This window comes from Dipodomys ordii, unplaced genomic scaffold (assembly GCF_000151885.1).
Source record: "Dipodomys ordii isolate 6190 unplaced genomic scaffold, Dord_2.0 Scaffold64, whole genome shotgun sequence".
In the NCBI taxonomy this organism is placed as follows: Eukaryota; Metazoa; Chordata; class Mammalia; order Rodentia; family Heteromyidae; genus Dipodomys; species Dipodomys ordii.
Window position 1 is genome coordinate 3,675,207 of NW_012267280.1, and position 20,443 is coordinate 3,695,649.

Sequence of the window (20,443 nt, forward strand, 5' to 3'; positions counted from 1 at the left end):
GCCGCTGGCGTGGGGGCGAGGCCGGGGTCCCCGCCGCTGTGATGAATGTACTGAAGAGCCGAGGAGCAGCGCCCACCACGGCCCCCACGCCCCATTAACCCACACCCCCATTCCGCGCAATAAACGACAGCATTGGCGCCCAGCGCGCCGTGTCCGACTGCTTGGCGGCGCGTGTCCCGGGCCGTGGGGACCCACGGCTTTATTTACACGGAGCGGGGCGGGGCGGGGCCGTCAGCTGAAGAAGTACTTGGAGTGCTTCACCTGCTCCAGGTTGAAGTCCCCTACGGAGGGAGGCGGGCTGAGGTCTGGGGACCCCGGAACCCCAGGCTCCCGGAGGCTGCGCCCCCACCCGCCCCACCCCCGCGCGTGCGCACGCCCGAGGCCGCCTCTTACCGGTCTGGGGCACCGACTTGAGCCGATTCTGCAGCTGGGACAGCAGGAGTCGCTCCGAGGGCTTGTGGGACCTGGCGTGGAGGGGAGGGTGAGGCTCGGGCAGACGGGCAGGGCAGGCCGAAGCAGCGCACGGGAGCGCGGGCGCCTCACCTGGGGTTGTCGCAGAAGCGCTTCTGAAGGAAGGTGGACAGGTCCTGCAGGATGGGCTGGCTGTGCAGGTGGATGAACTGCTCACGGCACACCTGCAGGGGGAGCCAGGGGGCTGCTTGCTGGGGATAGGGGTGTCCAGTGGGCTCCTAGGGGACTGGGCACTACCCCTGGGGGCACTGACTACTAAGGTGGAGAAGCAAGGCCCCACTCCCCCATGCTGGGTTGGGTGCTGCACGCACCTGGTTCATGACCGGGATGTCAGCCGCGTGAGTCCAGAAGCAGTCATGCACCGAGACGAAAGTCAGCCCCTTCCTGTGTGGCACAGGCCCATGAGGAGGAAGTCACGCCTGGCTGCAGCCCCTCCACCTGGCACCCTCCCTAGCCTGCCCCTATCCTGTCCACAGGACGTGGCCTCACCCCCTCAGGGTGGCCATAAGACCCCTACCTTGGGTTCCAGCCAAGCCTAGAGCCATGTTAGATACCCTGACGGCCTGTATGCAGGATACATGCTAGGGGCCTCCACTGGTGCTCTGCATGGCCCGTGGCCCCAGAACCCTCACGGGCCTGTTGTGTGAGGACCTCTAGGACCCGTTCATCATCCCACCCACCTTCACATGCGCACTGACACCTCCCCCCCCGCCCCACATCATCTCCCGTGTCCCCATCACTAGTGTGGCCGCAGCCTGGGGTAGAGCGTGGGCGCCCACCGGTAGCAGTGCAGCGCCGTGAGCATCATGTGGGCGGAGTCCAGCGAGTGGATGAAGTTGGGGGGAAAGCCATTCTTCTGCTTCAGTGTGTTGGGCTTCCTGGGGGGAAGGAACCTGTGAGGCTGCATGTCAGCCCCGCCCCTTGACACCCCTGCCTCCTCCCCCGGTGCCCCCTCACTGTCTGCTGTCCACGGTGCTGGTGCAGGTGATGCTCTGGATGCCACCCGGGACCTGAGGGGCAGGGGACAGGGGCCGGTAAGTCCCAAGCCTAGGCCCTGCGTCACAGGGCAGGACGAAGGCCCCCATACCTGGTACTTGACGTCATGGTGATAGGGCTGGACGACAGGGATGCCCAGGGGCGTGACCCACTCCACAGCATAGCCTGCCTGTGAGATGAGGCGCGCGCTCTCGCTCAGCCAGTGCTGTGGACCGAACATGAGCTCAGGCTGCAGCGGTGGCCCCTGGAGAGCTGGGGCAGAGCCCAGGCAGGGCTGGGAATGGGGGGCCCCAAACATACCTGGATGGCGCGAGTACCTGAGAACATCTCCTGCAGGCTCTTGAAGACCAGGCGGACGAGGTAGTGGGAGGCTTCCCAGATGAACTCCTGCAGAGGCAGGGGGTGAGTGGGGCAGGCCTCCCCCCACTCACACCTGACCCCACAGTTCAGGGCAGAGCCCCGCGCGGGGCAGGGCGGGATGGGGTGCAGCAGCACAGGCACCTGGGGGAAGCTGTCCAGCTCCCGGAGGCGCTTCTCAATCTGGAGGCGGCCGCCGTAGCGGGTGACGCCGTACACCACCGTCATCACCGTCTGCTTCACTACTTTGCGGCTGATGAAGCCCTCCAGCACCTGCGCCACCAGCACGCCCTTCTTCACGTCCTCCCTGCGGAACACCTCCACCTGGCCGTGGGGAAGGGTGATACCCCACGTCAGTGCCCCTAGGGGGCCCCCTCCAGGAGCCCCAGCTCCCCCACCCCATTACATGTGTGACGGGCTGATGGCGGGAACGGTACGGGACAGTGGCCTGCTATCTTGGGAAGGGACAGCAGCACCCTCACACCCACCTTCGCAGCCACCTCGCTGTACACGTCTTGTGGCAGGTCCGAGGGTAACAGGTTGACGGAGGCAGCGCCTATGCTGTCCCGGCCCAGGGCAGCGTAATGCTGTAGACCATTGCAGGAGCCATCCTGGGCAGTGGGAGGAGGACATCTGTGAGCTGGGACCACTACGCTGGGCCCCTACTGCCCAGGGCTCTGTCCACGCGAGCTCCCAGGGCCCCAGGACCAAGAAATAGGCATGTGAGCACCCTAGTGGGCCAACGCCACACACTCACCTGGTGAACAGGTAGGTGGGAAATATAGGCAGTAGGGTCGGGGGAACGCACCGCCTGTGCTACCTCTATGCAGCAGGCCAGGGTCTGCCAGGGCTCGTCGGCCTTCATCCACCACTTCTTGCCCTGTGGGAGAGAGCAGGTGGGCACCCAGGTGAGGTGCAGGCCCCGGGCGCAGGGCAGCACTCAGCACGGGCCAGCTGAACAGGCTGAGAAGACATGGGAACACAGGAAGGCCAGACACACGGTGTGTGACAAGAGAGACACGGTCTAGATGGGCAAGACAGGGGGCCAGAGGGGAGAAGGTTCTAGAAGGAAGGCTGTTTGCTGGAAGCTATCAGCTATTTCTGAACTGGAACAGGGAACAAATACAGAAAGGAAGAGAGAAGACAGAGGTGGGGGGGGGGAGTTAAGACACAGAGAAAGGGAGAGAGACACATAGGAGGTAGAAAGAGAATGGGGGCAGGATGCCTGCAGATCCTTACCGTCATGGGCCTGTCTGCAGAGTCCAAAATGTCCTCCATCACCTGGTTGGCAAAGGCCAGACGGGCCTTGAGTGATTCCCGCTTCTTGAGGCCGGTGAGGTTGACCAGATGGATCTTGAGCCAGTCAAGGCCTTGGGGGCCCAGGGGGCGGCCTTCGGCGAACTGCAGCAGAGATCGGGCCAGGTCACTGCCCAGGTGGTTGAAGTGAGGCGGGCAGGGGTAGGTGCGGCCACGGAAGTCCATGTTGTGGGGCAGCCAGAAGATGCGGCTCCGCAGGTGCTGGGCCAGCGAGAGGCGGTACAGGGCCTCCATGCGCAGGCTGTGCATCTCCCGCGCCACCTTTAGGCAGTGTGCCAGCTCCCGCCGCACCTCGGCCTTGCGGGCGGGTGGCGTGTTGGGCGGCAGCACGCCCTCTGGTGGCTGGGGTGCCTCTGAGACCGGCGGTGGCACACCCAGGCGGACGCTGCCCTTGTCCAGGAAGACCTCGAGCACCAGGTCCAGCAGGCGCCCATTGACGCGCCAGGCACAGTTTCCCAGCTGGGTGAGCGTGTCCAGAGCGCCATGCAGGTCGGTGGCGGGGCAGCTCTCCAGCAGGCGCTGGTGCTGCAGGTTGCCGTCCACGCCGCGCATCAGCTTGGTGGGGTTCAGCAGGAAGGCACCCGTGTGTGAGGAGGTCCAAGGCAGCGGGGGGCACAGCATGGGCACGTCGGTCGACTCGAAGTTCAGCGTGGACTCTGCGGCGGTAGCCAGCAGCTGCGTGTAGGCTGGGTGTGGCTTCAGGATGCCGATCTGGGCAAGATGGCAGAGGTCAGGGCCAGGCCCTACGGGGAACAACCAGCTGCTTCTGCCAGGGCTCAGGAGGGAGCCACTGTGCAGTGGCCTTACAATGGACACGGGTGGCCCCGTGCCACGAGGAGCCCGGGCACCCTCGGAGGCCCTACCCACCTGGCGGAAGCTCCGGAAGGAGTAGACGTGGTACAGCACCGGGATGAGCTTGCGGGAGCCCTGGCTCGTGCCCAGGTTGTGGGGCATCTCCACAGCCTGCACCAGCATCTCAGCCAGGTGTCTGCCCAGCTTCATGAGCAGCGGCATGGGCCAGGGCTGCAGCGGTGGCATGTCAGGGGCCCCCAGCGCCTCCCAGTACTGCCGAGGTAGGCAGGGTGTGGCCACCTGCGGGGAGTCAGTCAGGGGAGGTGGGGTGATGCTTTACCCACTGCGCGGGGCACACAGAGCGGCGGCAGCAGGGACAGGGGGCCCAGGGCTGTTCCCGTCCACTCTCACCTGGGTGTCAGAGGCCAGCAAGTGTAGGTACCGCAGGTACCGCTGCTCCAGCTCCTGCAACTGGTGGTTGCGCTGTTTCTGCTGCACAGCATGCCGGTTGAAGACGCGAATGCCCAGGTCATGGGCCAGGAACATGAGTGACTCACCCTGGGAGGGCAACGCCTGCAAGGCCTAGGGGGACGGGGCAGCCATGAGCGCCACCGGCCCACGGTCTGCCACCCACTCGCTGGCGCAGGGACCGGCCGGCTGGCACGCACCTGCATGAGCAGGCCCACCAGGTCCTTCTCGCTCAGCAGGCACAGGAAGGGGTAGAGCGAGGGCTGACCCTGGTGCGCTTCCCGGGCCATGCGAGCCTTCGTCTCCTGCAACACTCGGTGCAGTGCAGCCTCCCACTGGGCACGCAGGGCCTTCAGGGTCTTCCGCTGCGATTGGGCATGATGTGGACTTGTCACGGCGCAGCCACCACACCGGAGCAGTTATCTCAAGAGATACCTGCCAGGTGGGGCTGCCTGGTGTCTTGGCTGCTAGGATCCTTGAAGCAGCCTCTCACCCAGCCTGGCTCCGTGAGTGGATGGCCTCAGGGGCCAAGGGTATGGAGGGAGGGGGGGGCGGAGAAACCCATAGGAGATAAGGCTGAACTCTAACACAGGAGTCTCCAGCTGGCCGGGCCTGAGGCCTACAGCAGGGCTGCATCTTACCGCCTCTAGGACTGGCCTGTCCAACTTCGGTGCCTTCTCTACGGACTCTACAGAAATGTTGGCCTCCAGCTCCATGCGCAGCTGCTCCTGGAAGAGGTCCTGCAGAGTTTTCAGGGGTAGCGGCAGCCTTGGGTATGACGTGGGCCCGTCCTGGGGGGACACCATGGACAAGGGAAGAAGCTGGAAGCGGAGCTGGCTTTCCTGGCAGCTCAGCTCACCCGTTGCTCCCTAGAAGCCCGTCACCCAGCACGGTCACAGCACAGTCTCTGAAAGTAACCCAGGTCTCTTTTTTTTGTTATTGTTGTTGATCTTGGGGCTTGAACTCTGGGCCTGGGCGCTGACCCTCAGCGCTTCAGCTCAAGGCTAGTGCTCTACCACTTGAGCCACAGCGCCACTTCTGGCTTTTTCTGTTTATGTGGTACTGAGGAATCGAACCCAGGGCCTCATGCATGCAAGAAGGCAAGCACTCTACCACTGAGTCACCTTCCCAGCCTGGTCCATGTCTCTTGCCCAGGCTGGGCAGAGCCCAGGGAGCTGGCTTGCTGCATCCCCCATGTGCACCTTCTTTCCAAACTTGCAACTGAGTGAAGGTACAAGCCATGAATAATAAATGAGTTAAAAAAAAAAGTGTAGAGTATGGCTGGGAATAGGGCTTAGTGGTAGAGTGCTTGCCTAGCATGCATGAAGCTCTGGGTTCGATTCCTCAGTACCACATGCACAGAAAAAGCTGGAAGTGGAACTGTGGGAGAGGGCTAGCTTTAGCAAAAGCAGCTCAGGGACAGTGCCCAGGCCCTGAGTTCAAGCCCCAGAACTGGCACAAAAAAAAAAATCCGAGCACTGGTGGTTCACACCTATAATCCTAGCTATACAGAAGGCTGAGGATCACAGTTCAAAGCCAGCCCAGTCATCAAAGTCCATGAGATTCTTGTCTCCAACTAATCACCAAAAAGCCAGAAGTGGAGCTATGATTCAAGTAGTGGAGAGCTAGTCTTCAACATGAAAGCTCAGGGACAGCACTCAGGCTCCAAGTTCAAGCTCCAGGACCAGGACTAAAACCCAAAGCTTGGAGAAGGGAAAGCCCAGGTCTACAAAGAAGCGGGGTACAGCCTCCCCTCCCAGCGGCAGGGCCTAGCAGTCCTTGATGGTGGTTCCTCCACACTGAGCATCGTGCAGCCTGGAACGGGATGAGGCTGTGACCCCCGCCGCAGTGTGGAGGGGCCTTGAGGACACCACGCTCAGAGAGTAACCAAACACCAAAGGCCCCGCCGTGTGTGGCGCCACTGATAGGGAATGTGCAGAGCGGGGAAGGGACCAGCGTGGGGTGTGGCCAGGAGGAATGCACACAAGCTGTGCTTTGCATAGTGAACTGTATAGTAAAAGGCACATCAGAGCCTTCTCGTCTGGCTGCCCTGGGGATTGGCAGAGTGACATCCCGACACTTAAGCTATGCCCCACACTTCAGTTTCTCATGGCCTGGCCCCGCCCCCTGCTCTACCCCCCCCCACCACCAATCTCAGGGTCAAGGGCTGTGTACCCCGCCAGGGCAGGCACCTGAGCTCATGCTTCGTGAAGTCCAAAGGGAGAAACGTGGAGTCCATGTGGTGGCCCACAAGACCACCAGGCATCAGCAGTGGTGCCCGGGGGCTGAGCTGGGGCTGCCCAGTCCAGGTCTTACCTGGGCGTAGATGTCCTTGAGTAGTGTGGACGTGTTGACTTGGGGCGGGGCCTGTGGTGGGCTGAAGTCGGGCTGAGCCTTGAGCAGAGCATTCAGGAGTGCGGCGCGCTCCTCGGTGGGCATGGCCAGGTCTGTGAAGAGCTGCTGCAGCTGCAGCCCGTCCTGGGCCATCTGCTTTACACACCTGTGAGGGAGCCACGGGCGAGGGCACCCAGGCTGGGATGGGCCGGCCTGGCTCATGGGCCTGGAACCACCCTGAGGGATCTTGGGGCCACCTCCTGCTCCCTCCTGCCCACCTCAGTGCAGCCCTACTGAGCCCAGCGGACCCATGGCAGTGGCTATTGACACACAGAGACCTTGCCGTGCGTGCGTGCGCACGTGTGCACACGCCAGTTCTGGGGCTTGAACTCAGGGTCCAGACGCTGTCCTTGAGCTTTTTTTACTCAAGGCTAGCACTCTACTACTTGGGCCACAGCTCCACTTCTGGCTTTTTGCTTATTAACTAGAGAAAAGAGTCCCATAGACTTTCCTGCCTAGGCTGGCTTCAAACTGTGAGCCTCAGATCTCAACCTCCTGAGTCGCCAGAATGATAGGTGCGTGCCACCGGCACTTACCTTTTGATGGTGTGGACATCTGAGTTCACCCTCCCCAAGCACTGGAGGGCAGCCGCATAGGACAGCAGGTCTGGACTGAGGCCAGCGTCTTTCATCATGAAGAATACATACACCAGTTCCTTGAGGGAGCCCTGGGAACACCACACCAGGCTGAGGGCCTGGGGTAGCCCTGAGCCCCTCCCCATGGCACCACTGACTCCAGGGGAGGAGCCACCCGGAGAAGCAGAACAGCCAAGTGGCTGCCACAGGCTCTGTGCCTCTCTGGGGCTTGTCTGCACTGAACTTCTGGTTTAGGGACACAAACATGCATGCGTTCAGGCCTGGCCTGCTAGTGTTTCACCAATGTAGCAATAGTTCCAAGAACTGACTCCTCCCCCAGATCACATTTTCCTGCTCCAATTTTATTGCTTCCTTTAGTGTCCTGGCTTTAAGCTTAGGGTGCACTTTTTTGTCTACTTTCCTAAGATGGGAGGTGGTGTTACCAATCTGAGATATGTGTGTGTGCGTGCGTGTCCATGCGTGCCAATCGTGTGGCTTGAACTTAGGGCCTGGGTACCTTAGCCTTTTCACTCAAGGCTGATGCTCTACTACTTGAGCCACATTTCCATTTCTGGCTTTTTGCTGGTTAACTAGAAATAAGGGTGTCACAGACTTTTCCTGCCTGAGCTGGCTTCAAACCTATATCTTAGATCTCAGCCTCCTAAGTAGCAAGGATTACAGAGACGCACCACCATCTGCTTGTCTTCACATTTTAACAGTTTTTTCTCCCCAAACAGAATTCACTTTTTTGGTAAACATCAGACACACTCTTACTGCTAGTTCTCAGGGCTCCAGGACCAAGAGGAGGAAAAGAGAATACTGGGGTTTCTTCATGAGAGAATACGTTAACAGTGCTCCTAAACAATCAATGGACCAGAGAGAAAACTGAGAGAGGGAATTCACAAAAACAAAGCCAAGGGGTGCAGCTAAAGCAATGCTTAGAGGGCAAATGATAGCTGTAGATACCTGCATTAACAAAGAAGGGTCACACAACAATACTCTAACCTTCTACCTGAGAAAACTAAAAAAAAAAAAAAGAACAAGCAGACCCTGCTGGACACTGGTGACTCACACCTATAATCCTAGCTACTCAGGGGGCTGAGATCTGAGGCCTGTGGTGCAAAGCCAGCAAGGGCAAGAAATTCTGCAGGACTCTTATCTCCAATTAACCACCAGAAAACTGGAAGTAGAGCTATGACTCAAGTAGTAGAGCACCCAACCTTGAGTGGTAGCCAAGTAAGAATGCTAGACTCTGCGCTGAGAATGTGGCTTAGTGGTAGAGTGCTTGCCTAGCATGCATGAAGCCCTGGGTTTGATTCCTTAGTACCACATACACAGAAAAAGCCAGAAGTGGTGCTGTGGCTTAAGTGCTAAGAGTGCTAGTCTTGAAGCTCAGGGACAGCGCCCAGACCCTGAGTTCAAACCCCAGGGCCGGCACACAAAAAGAAAGAATGACTAAAACAGAAAGGAGTTGAACTTCAGAGTTCAAATCTATGTGAGGACAAATCCCACCTTGGGACCTCAGCTCTGTGGTGGGTGTCAGGGCAGATGCCTAGCACTTGGGGTGCCTGCTGCACCAGGTGGCCTCGTTCTCACCTTGCGGGCCCAGCCGAGCATGACGATGTTGTACATGGTGAGGGTCAGCAGCTGCCGCCTCCGGGGCATGGAGTGCTGGCTGACCAGCACGTGGTGGGCCAGGGGCAGGTGGTCAGTGGTCAGGCAGCACTCCAGAAAGGCCAGCATGTTCCGCTGCCGGGCAGACACATGCTCTTCCTCCTCCTGGTCGTCTGGTGGAGCCTGCATCTTCACGCTCAGCTTCTCTGAGGCCTTCTGCAGCACCTGCTCCAGCCTCTCTTCCCAGGGGCTCTGGAGCCCCTCTTGCTGCAGGCAGCCGGCCAGCTCCTCGCTCAGGAGCTGGGGCTCCAGGCGCAGGGGCCGGGGCTTCAGCTTCTGGGCCAGCTTCTGGGAGTGCTTCTGCAGCCGCTTCTCGATCCGCTGCTGGCGATTCTGCATCTTCTGCTTATCCTGGTTGAGCTTCTGTTCCCAGCGAGTAGGAACTGTGGGCGCCTGGGCCACCTTGACCCTCTTTACCATCATTTCAGACAGGCTCTCGGCCTGCAGCTGGCGTACCCGCGCCTCCAGCACTGCGGGAAGGGGAAGAGGCAGAGAACCAGGCCCCCCTTAGCCGCCCAACACGCCCAGGTAGGACAGGCAGGGGTGATGCTTCCACTCTGGCTTTGTACTACAAACACTGTGCTAACTTCTTTTCTACCACACTCCCAGCTTCTGTTCACTGAGCCCCTCAAACTCAGTACCCCAAGTGAGTTTGAGTTCCCCAAGACCTGGTCTTCTAGGTCCTCCCCCTCACTGGACACCCTGTTCCTCCAGCCCACAGCTGGTATCACCTGTAACTCTCTCCGTACCACAATTCAGCATGTCTTCCAGCTCTGTCTGCTTAGGCCTCCTTAGGGAACTGTTAGATCCTGCTCAGGCCCTAACCTCTCCCACTTGCTCACCTTTTTTTTTTTTTAATGCCAGTACTAGGGTTTGAACTCTGGGCCATTTGTTCTTTGGCTTGATTTCCCCCCCCCCAGGGTCTTTGCCCCGCACCTGAACCACCCCAGCTGGGACCCTGAACCCTCCCTCCCCCTCACAACCACATGGTGTTTCCTTCTCTCACACACTTGACTCTAGACAGGGCACATTCTAGAAGGTTATTGTCAACACGGAGCTAACTAAGCCACTGCTCTCAGGGAAATAAAAGCCAGGTTTGCCCAAGGCTTCAGGTCATTTTTATCAATTAACCAAAATATAACATGTACCAGGTACTGAATTCTAGAATCCTAGAATACTGAGGACCAACTGCATCTGTCTTCTGCTTCCTGAGCTTTCCTCACCAGAATACCAGAAGAGAGTCCTAGCAGTGGGCTTTGATCAGGGCCCAGATAGAACACATGGCAAGAAACTAGTATAGACTTGTTGAGCCAGGTACCAGTGGCTCACACCTCTAATCCTAGTTACTCAGGAGGCTTATATCTGAGGATCACAGTTCAAAGCCAGCCCAGGCAGGCAAGTCTGTGAGACTCTCATCTCCAATAAGCCACTCAGAAAACTGGAAGTGATGCTGTGGCTCAATTGGTAGAGTGCTCACCTTGAGCTGAAGAGCTGAGAAATAGTGCCCGGGCCCAGAGTTCAAGCCCCACAACCGACAAAAAATAAAAAGCAGGATGTGGCTATCTAAGCTTGTTGTGTTGTTTTTGTTTGTTTGTTTGTTTCATCAGTCATGGGGCTTGAATTCTGGGCCTGGGTGCTATCCCTCAGCTCTTCAGCTCTGGGCGAGCACTCTACCACTTGAGCCAGAGTGCCACTTCCAGTTTTTCTGATGGTTAATTGGAGATAAGTCTCAAGGACTTTCCTGCCTGGGTTGACTTTGAACCTCAAGATCCTCAGATCTCAGCCTCCTGAGTAGCTAAAATTAAAGGCGTGAGCCAAAGGCACCCAGTTCTAAGCTTGTTATCTCAGTCAGGCAGGCAGGAAGTACAAGTAAGAGGATTTGGGTCTAAGGCTGGTCCCAGACAAATCATAAGACCTTACTGGCACTAGAAGTCCTAGGAGCTTGGGCCTATAATCCTAGCTACTCAAGAGGCTGAGAGCTGAGGATCTCAGTTCAAAGATAGCCAGGGCAGGAATGTTCTTGAGACCCTTATCTCTAACCACCAAAAAAGCCAGAAGTGGTCCTGCGGCTCCAAGTGGTAGAGTACTAGCTTTGAGCAAAGGAGCTCAAGTTAGAGCTCAGGCCCAGGTGTCAAGCCCCACAACCAGGAGAGGAAAAAAAAAGAGCAAATGCCACCCACTCAGTGTCGCCCGCTGAGCCCCCCTTGGGACCCGTTCACACAAAGCTTCAGTGTCTTCTCCGCACACTAGGGAACTTGTTCCCTTTTCCAGGGGTCACTCTTGGAAAGCAGAGTTGGGACCCCAGCAGGAGCAGCACATGGCTACCAATACACAGGGGCTCCGGTTGACCCCCACACCTGGGCCCCCCCCACACACACACTCACCTTCCAGCAGCTCTGCGAGACCCCAGTCCTTCCTGCGGTCTAGCTCACGGGGGCTGGCGGATGAGCTCCTTCTGGGGCCACCGAGGCCAACCATGGTCCCTGGGGGAGACAGAGGGGGCTGAAGAGGACAGAGATCTGGCATAAAGGGGCGGGCCCCGACTCAAGAGAAACCAAGAGTCAAAGGTCACGCCGAGGAAGAGCAAAGGATTCCCGACAGCAGTTAAAGGTTAGAGCTCCACGGTCGCCAGCAGAGGGTCTGGGGGAGGGTCTGCAAAAGAAACCGAGTGTGAAAGTCAAAGTGCCGGGACAACTCCTCTCAGGAAGCCAGGCCAACGCTGGTGACCCGTGGGTGGCCTCAGTGGGGTTCCGAGGACCCTACAGGGCAAAGGGTAAAGGGCAGAATTTGGGAGTAGGTGCTGGATCCTGGGCCGCGAGAACCGAAGGTCACGGATTCAACAGCGGTTTAGGAGTCGCCACGGGGTGGACAGTCTCCTCCCGAATTACCTTCCAGGGCTGCGGGGCGGGTGCAGCCCGAGAGCCGCAGCGTCCTGCGGAACCCCGCCGCGCCGCGGGACCAGCACAGCGCCGACATGCTGCCAGCCGCCCGCAACTCGCATGCGCGCGCGCCGCTTGCCGGAAGTTGTAGTTCCGCGGGACTATGGTGGCTGCAAAAGCTCGCTCCGAACCCGTGCGCGGTCCGAACTACAACTCCCAAGGAGCAACGGGGCAGAGGCAAGAAGGCTGGCACCAGAGCCGAACACCGGTTGCTCGCGGTTGTAATCCTCGCTACTCCGGAGGCTGAGATCTGAGGATCGAGATTCAAAACCAGCCCGGGCAGGAAAGTCTGTGAGAACTCTTATCTCCAGTTAACTACCAAAAGGCCGGGAGTAGCGCTATGGCTCAGGATGGTAGAGTGCTGCTGGTCTTGAGTTCAAGCTCCACAGTCGACCCAAAACATAAAAAAAAGTGAAGATCACGGTTCGAAGCCACTCTAGGCAGGAAAGTCCCTGAGACTCTCATCTCCAATGAACCACCAAAAAGCTAGAAGTGGAGCTGTGGTTCAAGTGGTAGAGCACTAGCCTTGAGCAAAAACAAAAAAAGACTAAGGGGACAGAGCCCGGGCACTGAATTCAATCTCCAGGACAGACACAAAAGGAAAAAGAAAAAAGGCTTGCACAGGAGTTTGTCTCCACTTCCCCCCCCCCCCCAGTGTCCTCAAGGGGGAAGAGGTGTAACAGCCGTTGCTATGGAAACCTGGGTACATTTTTAAGGCTGTCGCTGGAAGGCCAAGGACCGCCCCCCCCCTTTTTTTTTGTCTATCGTAGGGCTTGAACTCTGGGCCTGGACGCTGTCCCTCGGCTCTTCAGCTCAAGGCAAGCGCTCTACCACTTGAGCCACAGCACCACTTCAGTTTTCTGGTGGTTAATTGGAGATAAGAGTGTCATGGACTTTCCTGCTCCGGCTGGCTTTGAACCGTGATCCTCAGATCTCAGCCTCCTGAGTAGCTGGGTTTACAGGTGTGAGCCACTGGAGCCCTGCTTATTTTATCTTTGTTGATGTATTTGCCAGTCCTGGGGCTTGAACTCAAGGCCTGGGCACTGTCCCTGAGCTTTTTCTCAAGGCTAGCACTCTTTTATCACTTGAGCCACAGCACCACTTCCAGCTCTTTTATTGTATGTGGTACTGGGGAGTTGAACCCAGGGCTTCATGCATGCTAAGCAAGCACTCCACCACTAAGCCACCTTCCCAGGCCTTTATTTTATTGTAAATATGCTGTACGGAGGGGTTACAGTTACATGAGTAAGGTAATGAATACATTTTTTGTGGAACATTGTTAGCCACTCCTTTGTTTTTCTCCCACTATCCCTTCCCTCCCCCACCAGCCCTTTATCTTTATTTTTATTGTCAGTTGTGGGGTTTGAATGCAGGACCTGGGCAATGTCCCTGAGCTTTTGTGCTCAAGACTATGCTCTACCACTTTAAGCCACAGTTTCATTTCCTTTTTTTTTTTTTCTGGTGTAGTACCAGAGTTTGAAATCAGGACCTTGCACAATTGAGCTTTGCCTCTAGCTTTTGTTGCTTTCAATTTTGTTTTTGTTTTGTGCTTGTCCTAGGGCTTAGAACTCAGTCCCTGGGCACTATCCCTGAGCTGTTACATTCACTGTTGCTCTAATACTTGAGCAACTTCCAAGCTTTTGCCAATTAATTGGAGATAGGAGTCTCCAGGACTGTCCTGCCTGGGCTGACTTTGAACCATGATGGTCAGATCACCTCCTGCTGAGTAGCTAGGATTACAGACAGGCACCCAGCTTAGATTACGATTTTTCTTTTTGGTGCTGGGGCTTGAACTCAGGGCCTAGGCACTTTCCCTGAGCTGCTTTTGCTCAAGGCTAGCACTATACTACTTGAGCCATAGTGCCACTTCTGGATTTTTTTGTTATTTGGTACTGAGGAATTGAACCCAGGGCTTTGTGCATGCTAGGTGAGCACTCTACCACTAAGCCACATTCCCAGCCCCAGGTTACTTTTTTTTTCAAGATGGAATCTTGGGGTTTTGTCCATGCAGATCTGAACCAGGCTCCTCATGCCTACTGCCTTCCTTATAGCTGGAACCATGGACATTCACCAACGAGTCTTCTTGAGATGGGCTGTGTGGTGGGGGTGGTGCTGGTCCTGGGGTTTGAACTCAGGGCCTGGTGGCTGTCCCTGAGCTCTTTCACTCAAGGCTAGCTAGTGCTCTACCACATGAGCCACAACTCCACTTCCAGCTTGGTGCTGGCTAATTGAAGATAAGACTTTCCTGCATGATCTGGCTTTGAATTGTCATCCTCAGATCTCAGCCTCCTGAGCAGTTAGGATTATAAGTGTGAGCTACTGGAACCTGGCTAAGATCTCAATTATTTTTGTATGAACTGGCCTTGACCTGTGAAGTCTGTTTCTCACATAACTGAGCTTTTTTCTTTTTTTTTTTTTTCCTTTTAAGGAAGACTCACCTAATTTGGAAGCTGTTCTGCAATTTGGGATTTCTGCCTGCAGTCTTCTTAGTTAATTCAACTTGAACTTACAATCTATGTATTGTGAAGGAAGCTGAGCTTCAGGGAAGTTGATCAACTGACTCGAAGTCACCGTGTGAGAGACTGAAGAGAAAGTTCAGATCTGGCCAACTCTCTTGGTTGTCATGACCATTTTTTATTTTTGTGTTTGCTGGTCCTGGGGCCTGGAACTCTGGGCCTGGGTGCTGTTCCTCAGCTTCTTTTGCTTAAGGCTAGCACTCTACCACTTGAGCCACAGTGCCACTTCCACCTTTTTCTGCTTATGTGGTGCTGAAGAATCAAACCCATGGCCTCATGCATGCAAGGCAAGCTCTCTACCACTGAGCCACCTTCCCAGCCCCTGTGAAACTCCAATAGACCACCAGAAAATCAGAAGTGGCACTATGGCTCAACTGGTAGAGCACTTGCCTTGAGCACAGGCCTAGAGTTCAAGCCCCATGACTGACAAAAAAAAAGTCTCATGGACTTTCCTGCCCAGGCTGGCTTTGAACCATGATTCTCAGATCTCAGCCTTCTGAGTTACTAGGATTACAGGCGTGAGCCACCAGTTCCTGGCCAGATCTGGCCAGCTCTCAATTGAAAAAGAAAACAATGGAGAGGTAGGATGCATGGCTCAGTTGGTAAAGCATCAGCCAATGAGTAAAAGAATCAGATACTGAGTTTGAGTCCCAGTCTCTGGTCTTAAAAAAAAGAAGAGCCAGGCGCTGGTGGCTCACGACACTTGTAATCCTAGCTACTCAGGATGTTGAGATCTAAGGATCAGGATTCAAAGCCAGCCCAGACTTTTTTAATTTTTAAAAAATTTTTGTTTTTGGCCGGGCGCTGGTGGCTCACGCCTGTAATCCTAGCTACTCAGGAGGCTGAGATCTGAGGATCACGGTTCAAAGCCAGCCCAGGCAGGAAAGACCGTGAGACTCCTATCTCCAATAAACCACCAGAAAACCGGAAGTGGCGCTGTAGCTCCAGTGGTAGAGCGCTCGCTTTGAGGGCTTGAACTCTGGGCCTGGGCGCTGTCCCTCAGCTCTTCAGCTCAAGGCTAGCACTCTACTACTTGAGACACAGCGCCACTTCTAGGTTTTTCTGCTTATGCAGTGCTGAGGAATCAAACCCAGGGCTTCATGCATGCAAGGCAAACACTCTACTACTGAGCCACAGTCCCAGCCCCATTCATGAGACTCTTATCTCCAGTTAACTACTGGAAAATGAAGTGGCTCTGTGGCTCAAGTGGTAGAGCGCTCACCTTGATCTGAAGAGCTTGAGGGACAGCGCCCAGGCCCATGACCAACAAAAAAATAAAAGAAAAGAGAAAGAAAGAAAGAAGGAAAGAAAGAGGGAGGGAAGGAAGGGAAGGGAAGGAAAGGGAAAGGAGGGAGGGAGGGAGGGAGGGAAAAGAAAGAGGAAGAAAGGAAAGAAGAAGGAAGGAAAAGAGAACAGAACAGAAAAGAAAAGGCCAATAGGCCCCTTTACTACTAGGTTTCCTAGGTATTTTTTCCATCCACTCCTACTGGCCTCAGTTTACCTAGTTCATTTTACCTCAAGCCCCCAAAGACAGAAGCAGGAGGAAGTACATTAAATAGGGAGATGAGAAAAGGAATGAGTAAATCTGGGAGCCTGGACTCAGCAGCAGCAGCCTCCAGGAAATCCTAGGCAAGCATATGAGGCACCAGCGCATCAGAGTGAAACCTGGCAGTTATGCCCCCCCCCATCCTTCAGTTTGGGGAACTGAGGCTTAGAGGAACCCCTGGCCTTGGACTTGCAAGGAAGGAGACTGGGACTCTATGAAAGCAGATCTCTTGGTGAATCTCCCAGACAGTCAGTAAGTGCAAAGGCCCTGGGGCAGGATCTGGGGCGGGGGAGGGACCAGAGCTGGGCTGGAAAGAAAGCAAAGGTATGCTGGAGGAGCCCAGGTCCTTCCTTCCTCAGCTCAAGCTACCCTGAGTCCATAACATTTGGACTTCCTTTCTTTACCAACCCATTGCTAAGTACTGGACGTTTGGCCCCTCAGTAGCACATCCCAGGCACAGCTGCCCACGCAGGCCTCGGCCTCAGTGATGCCACCAGCTGGGAATGTTTTCAGTAGACAGCAGAGCAGCGTCTTCCCCAACCTGCCCAGCTCACCCCAGGATGCCTGGGGCACAGTGACCTCAGCGGTGACTTCCTCCTGAGCTCAACTTCCTGGCTCAGCCTCCTCACAGGGCCTCCGTCCCTTACATTCAGGTTCCTCTAGGGTCTGATGAGACCCTGGGCCCTGCCCTGCCAGAACCTGCCAGAAGCAGGCTGAATCTCTTAACAGTGAGAGCTGCACACTGCTCTCCAACTCAGTACCTTGTGTGTCTGTGTGTGTCTGTGTCTGTGCTGGTCCTGGGGCTTGAACCCAAGTCCTTGGTGCTATCCCTCAGCTTTATCACTCAAGGCTGGTGTTTTATCACTTGAGCCATGGCTCCACTTTTGATTTTTTTTTCTTTGTCAGTCCTGTGGCTTGAACTCTGGGCCTGGGCGCTATCCCTCAGCTCTTCAGCTCAAGGCGAGTGCTCTACCACTTGAGCCACAGCGCCACTGGCCTTTTCTGCTTATGTGGTGCTGAGGAATCCAACCCAGGGTCTGCAAGGCAAGCACTCTACCGCTGAGCCACCTTTCCCAATCTCATCCACTTTTGACTTTTTGGTGGTTAATTGGAGGTAAGAGTCACACAGGGGCTGGGAAGGTGGCTCAGTGGTAGAGTGCTTGCCTTGCATGCATGAGGCCATGGGTTCGAATCCTCAGCACCACTTAAGCAGGAAAAGCCAGAAATGGAGCCGTGGCTCAAGTGGTAGAGTGCTAGCCTTGAACTGAGGAGCTCAGGAACAGTGCCCAGGTCTAGAGTCCAAGCCCCATGACTGACCCCACACACCAAAAAAAAAAAAAAAAAAAAATCACACGGACTTTCCTGTCCAGGCTGCCTTTGAACATGATTCAAAGATTTTTTTTTTTCTGATACTGGGGCTTGAACTCAGGGCCTAGGTGCTGTCCCTGAGCTCTTTGCTCAAGCTAGCACTCTACCATTTTGAGCTACATCTCCACTTCTGGTTTTCAGAAGCCTTAGCTGGCTTCTAACTGGGATTCTCAGCTCAGTCTTCTGAGTAGCCACAGGCATAAGCTACTTGCTGCCCTGCCATTCTAGTCTTTTTGATGTTGAAGCAGGAGGAGGATCAAAAGGTCAAATCCAATCTCAGTTGCATAGTGAAACCCTATCTCAAAAAAAAAAAAAACACCCAACAATAAGTGAACAAAGACAGTTCAGTTTCCTCAAACTCAACACCCTTGTAAGCAATAACTGAGCAAGAACAATGATAGACCATGATAGCCCCCAGAGCCCTGCTGTGCCCCTCCTGAGACCTGAGGGTGGCTGCCACAGCCTCGCCTGACATACCCTACTATAGGCTGATTCTGCCTGTCCTAAAATGTCCCGTCAGTGAGCTACCTTTGGGGTCTGGCAGCTTTGACTCTTATGTTATGTGGTGTGTTTCAGGGTTTGGCCTTTTGTGTGGCTGTGTAATATTCCATTGTGTAAATTTTGTCCCTAAGTATTTGACTATTCTGATGGAGAGAAAAAAAAAAAGAAGAAAGAAAAAAAGGGCTGGGAAGGTGGCTCAGTGGTAGAGTGCTAGCCTTGAGCAAAAAGAAGATCAGGGACAGCTTCCAGGCCCAGAGTTCAGGCCCCACAACCGACAAAGAAAGAAAGAAAGAAAGAAAGAAAGAAAGAAAGAAAGAAAGAAAGAAAGAAAGAAAGAAAGAAAGAAAGAAAGAAAGAAAGAAAGAGAAAGAAAGAAAGAAAGAAAGGAAGGAAGGAAGGAAGGAGAAAAGCAAAACTCTATATAGAGACAGTTCAGAAACAGCAGGGTTCATTGTACTATTCTAAGATTTTCTGTAAGTTGCTGAGTGCTAGTAGCTCACATCAGTAATCCTTGCTACTCAGGAGTATGGAATCTGAGAATCGAAGCCAGTCCAGGCAGGAAAGACTATGAAACTTTTATCTCCAATGAACCACCAAAAAAGCCTAAAGTGGAGCTGTGGCTCAAATGGCAGAGCACCAGCCTTGAGTGAAAAAGCTAGAGGAACTCTTGTGCCCAGGCCCTGACACACATGTACACACACACACACACACACACACACACACACACAGAGGTTCTGTAAGCTTGGAGCTGTGCACAGAACAAGGCTCTCTGTCATGCTACCATGCACAGAGACCAGGAGGACACGGCGCTCAGTGACAGAAACTCCCACAGACCTTGGCTCCATTGATAGGCTATGGCCCGAACAGGGGGAATGCAGAGACAGGAAGTAGATTTGTGGGTGCCAGGGGCTGGGGAGGGGATAGGGTGACTATTGCTGAGGATGGGGCTGCTTTTGGTGTGATGGAATGTTCTGGAATGAGAGGTGGTGGTTGCATACCTCTGATGCACTAATAACCCTGAATTGTACACTTTAAATGGATGATTTGTATGGTATGCAAATTATATTTCAATAAAGCTGTTATTAAACAACTCAGAGGCCAGGGGTGTGACCAGCCATGCCTCCTCCCTCCCAGGGCCCAAACATAGAGTCCTCTGAGCGCAGGGTCCTCAGCCCAGGAAGGCAAACAGGGGTTTCTGGATGCCCAGCTAGGTAGATTTACGTGGTGCCATGATACTACCATTTCCAGAGAGCTACCTGAATTCTCTTGGCCTTCCAGACACCTCACCCAGCCCATTTCATGGAGGAGAGGCTGAGGTGTGGCCCTCAGAGGTGACCTCAGGCGTGGCCTCAGTGTAAGGAGTGGGGCCAGGCTAGACCTGAACCTGGGGCGCCCTCACCCCATCTCTGGCCTCAGCCCTGAGATAGGCACCACTCTATCCCCTAGAGGTATCCACCCCAAGCCAGCAGGAAGGAGTCAGGGATCCCCTGAGCCACTAGAAAGGAACCTTGGCACCTTGCAGGACCGGTTGTCCCTCCAGAGGGCTCCCCAAAACAGTGCAGATTATTAGTACGCCCTCACCCTGCTGCTGCTATTTAAAGATGTGCCCAGGGCAGGGCAGGTAGGATGGCTGGCTTGTGGTGAGCAAAGGGTGAGAACTGGTTTGTGTGTGTGTGTGTGTGTGTATACGTGCATGAGCGCGTGCACATACACACATAGGTACCAGGGCTTGAACTCAGGGCCTGGGCACTGTCCCTGAGCTTTCTCTACTCAAGGCTAGCACTAGGACACTGGAGCCACAGCTCCACTTGCAGCTTTTCGGTGGTTAATCGGAGATAAGAGCCTCATGGACTTTCCTGATAAAGCTGGCTTCCAATCAAGATCCTCAGACCTCAGCCTCCTGAGTAGCTGGGTGGGGGTGACCGTGCCTGTCTCCACTAGGCTAGCTGGGGTACTGTGTGCTGGGGCTCTGGTGTGAGTATGATGGGGAGCTGGTGTAGGTGTGGACACAACACTCCCTCCTGCTGTCCCAACAGACAGTTTAGACACTAAGACAGGAACTGGACTCACTGCCACCTGTGCTGTGGTTTGTCAGCCATTGGCTAACCTACCTGTCTGTCCTCCCGCCCTCCAGCCTAGGTTCCTGTGTCCCCCCCCCCCACTGCCCACCTGCTCCACCCAGGCCAGTCCCAGAAGTTACAATTTAGGAGATGAATTGCTCCCTCCTCCCAGGCATGCCATGTCCAGCCCAACCCCCGCCCCCCCCACACTATAAGACACTCCTTACAGAATCTTCCATCTCAACCCTTGACATCGCCACCCCCCAGCATTTCCATTTCTGTCTGGATACATTGTCCCCTCTGTCTCAGTCTCTGTCTCTCCCTGCAGCCTTGTCTCTGTTTATCTCTTTTGTGTGTATGCTGGATGCTGGGCCTGGGGCCTGAACTCTGGGCCTGGGCACTGTCCCTCAGCTCTTCAGCTCAAGGCTAGCGCTCTACCACTTGAGCCACAGCACCACTTCTGGTTTTC

General features: G+C 55.2%; 2 protein-coding genes across 2 annotated transcripts in view; one reads left to right on the forward strand and one right to left on the reverse strand.

The window, feature by feature from the left end:
* Positions 1-98, forward strand: part of Hcn2 (hyperpolarization activated cyclic nucleotide gated potassium channel 2) — a gene marked incomplete at its 5' end in the record, with an annotated part of 26,983 nt that extends 26,885 nt beyond the window's left edge. The window contains one exon of the mRNA XM_013022679.1: positions 21-98. Within this exon, the coding sequence (XP_012878133.1) occupies positions 21-98 (78 nt within the window). The remainder of the gene's footprint in view (positions 1-20) is intronic.
* Positions 99-166: 68 nt separating this feature from the next.
* Polrmt (polymerase (RNA) mitochondrial (DNA directed)) lies at positions 167-12,026 on the reverse strand. Its single transcript, XM_013022932.1, has 21 exons — positions 11,933-12,026; positions 11,429-11,527; positions 8,967-9,514; positions 7,332-7,462; positions 6,718-6,901; positions 5,043-5,192; positions 4,602-4,766; positions 4,345-4,515; positions 4,009-4,233; positions 3,064-3,852; positions 2,582-2,704; positions 2,313-2,435; positions 1,969-2,148; positions 1,768-1,854; positions 1,559-1,672; positions 1,429-1,481; positions 1,251-1,349; positions 783-855; positions 544-635; positions 394-464; positions 167-281 (listed from the first exon to the last, which is right to left on the reverse strand). Exons 1-21 carry the CDS (start codon positions 12,018-12,020, stop codon positions 232-234), a joined length of 3,615 nt encoding a protein of 1,204 aa, XP_012878386.1. The 5' UTR covers positions 12,021-12,026; the 3' UTR covers positions 167-231.
* Positions 12,027-20,443: the final 8,417 nt, after the last annotated feature.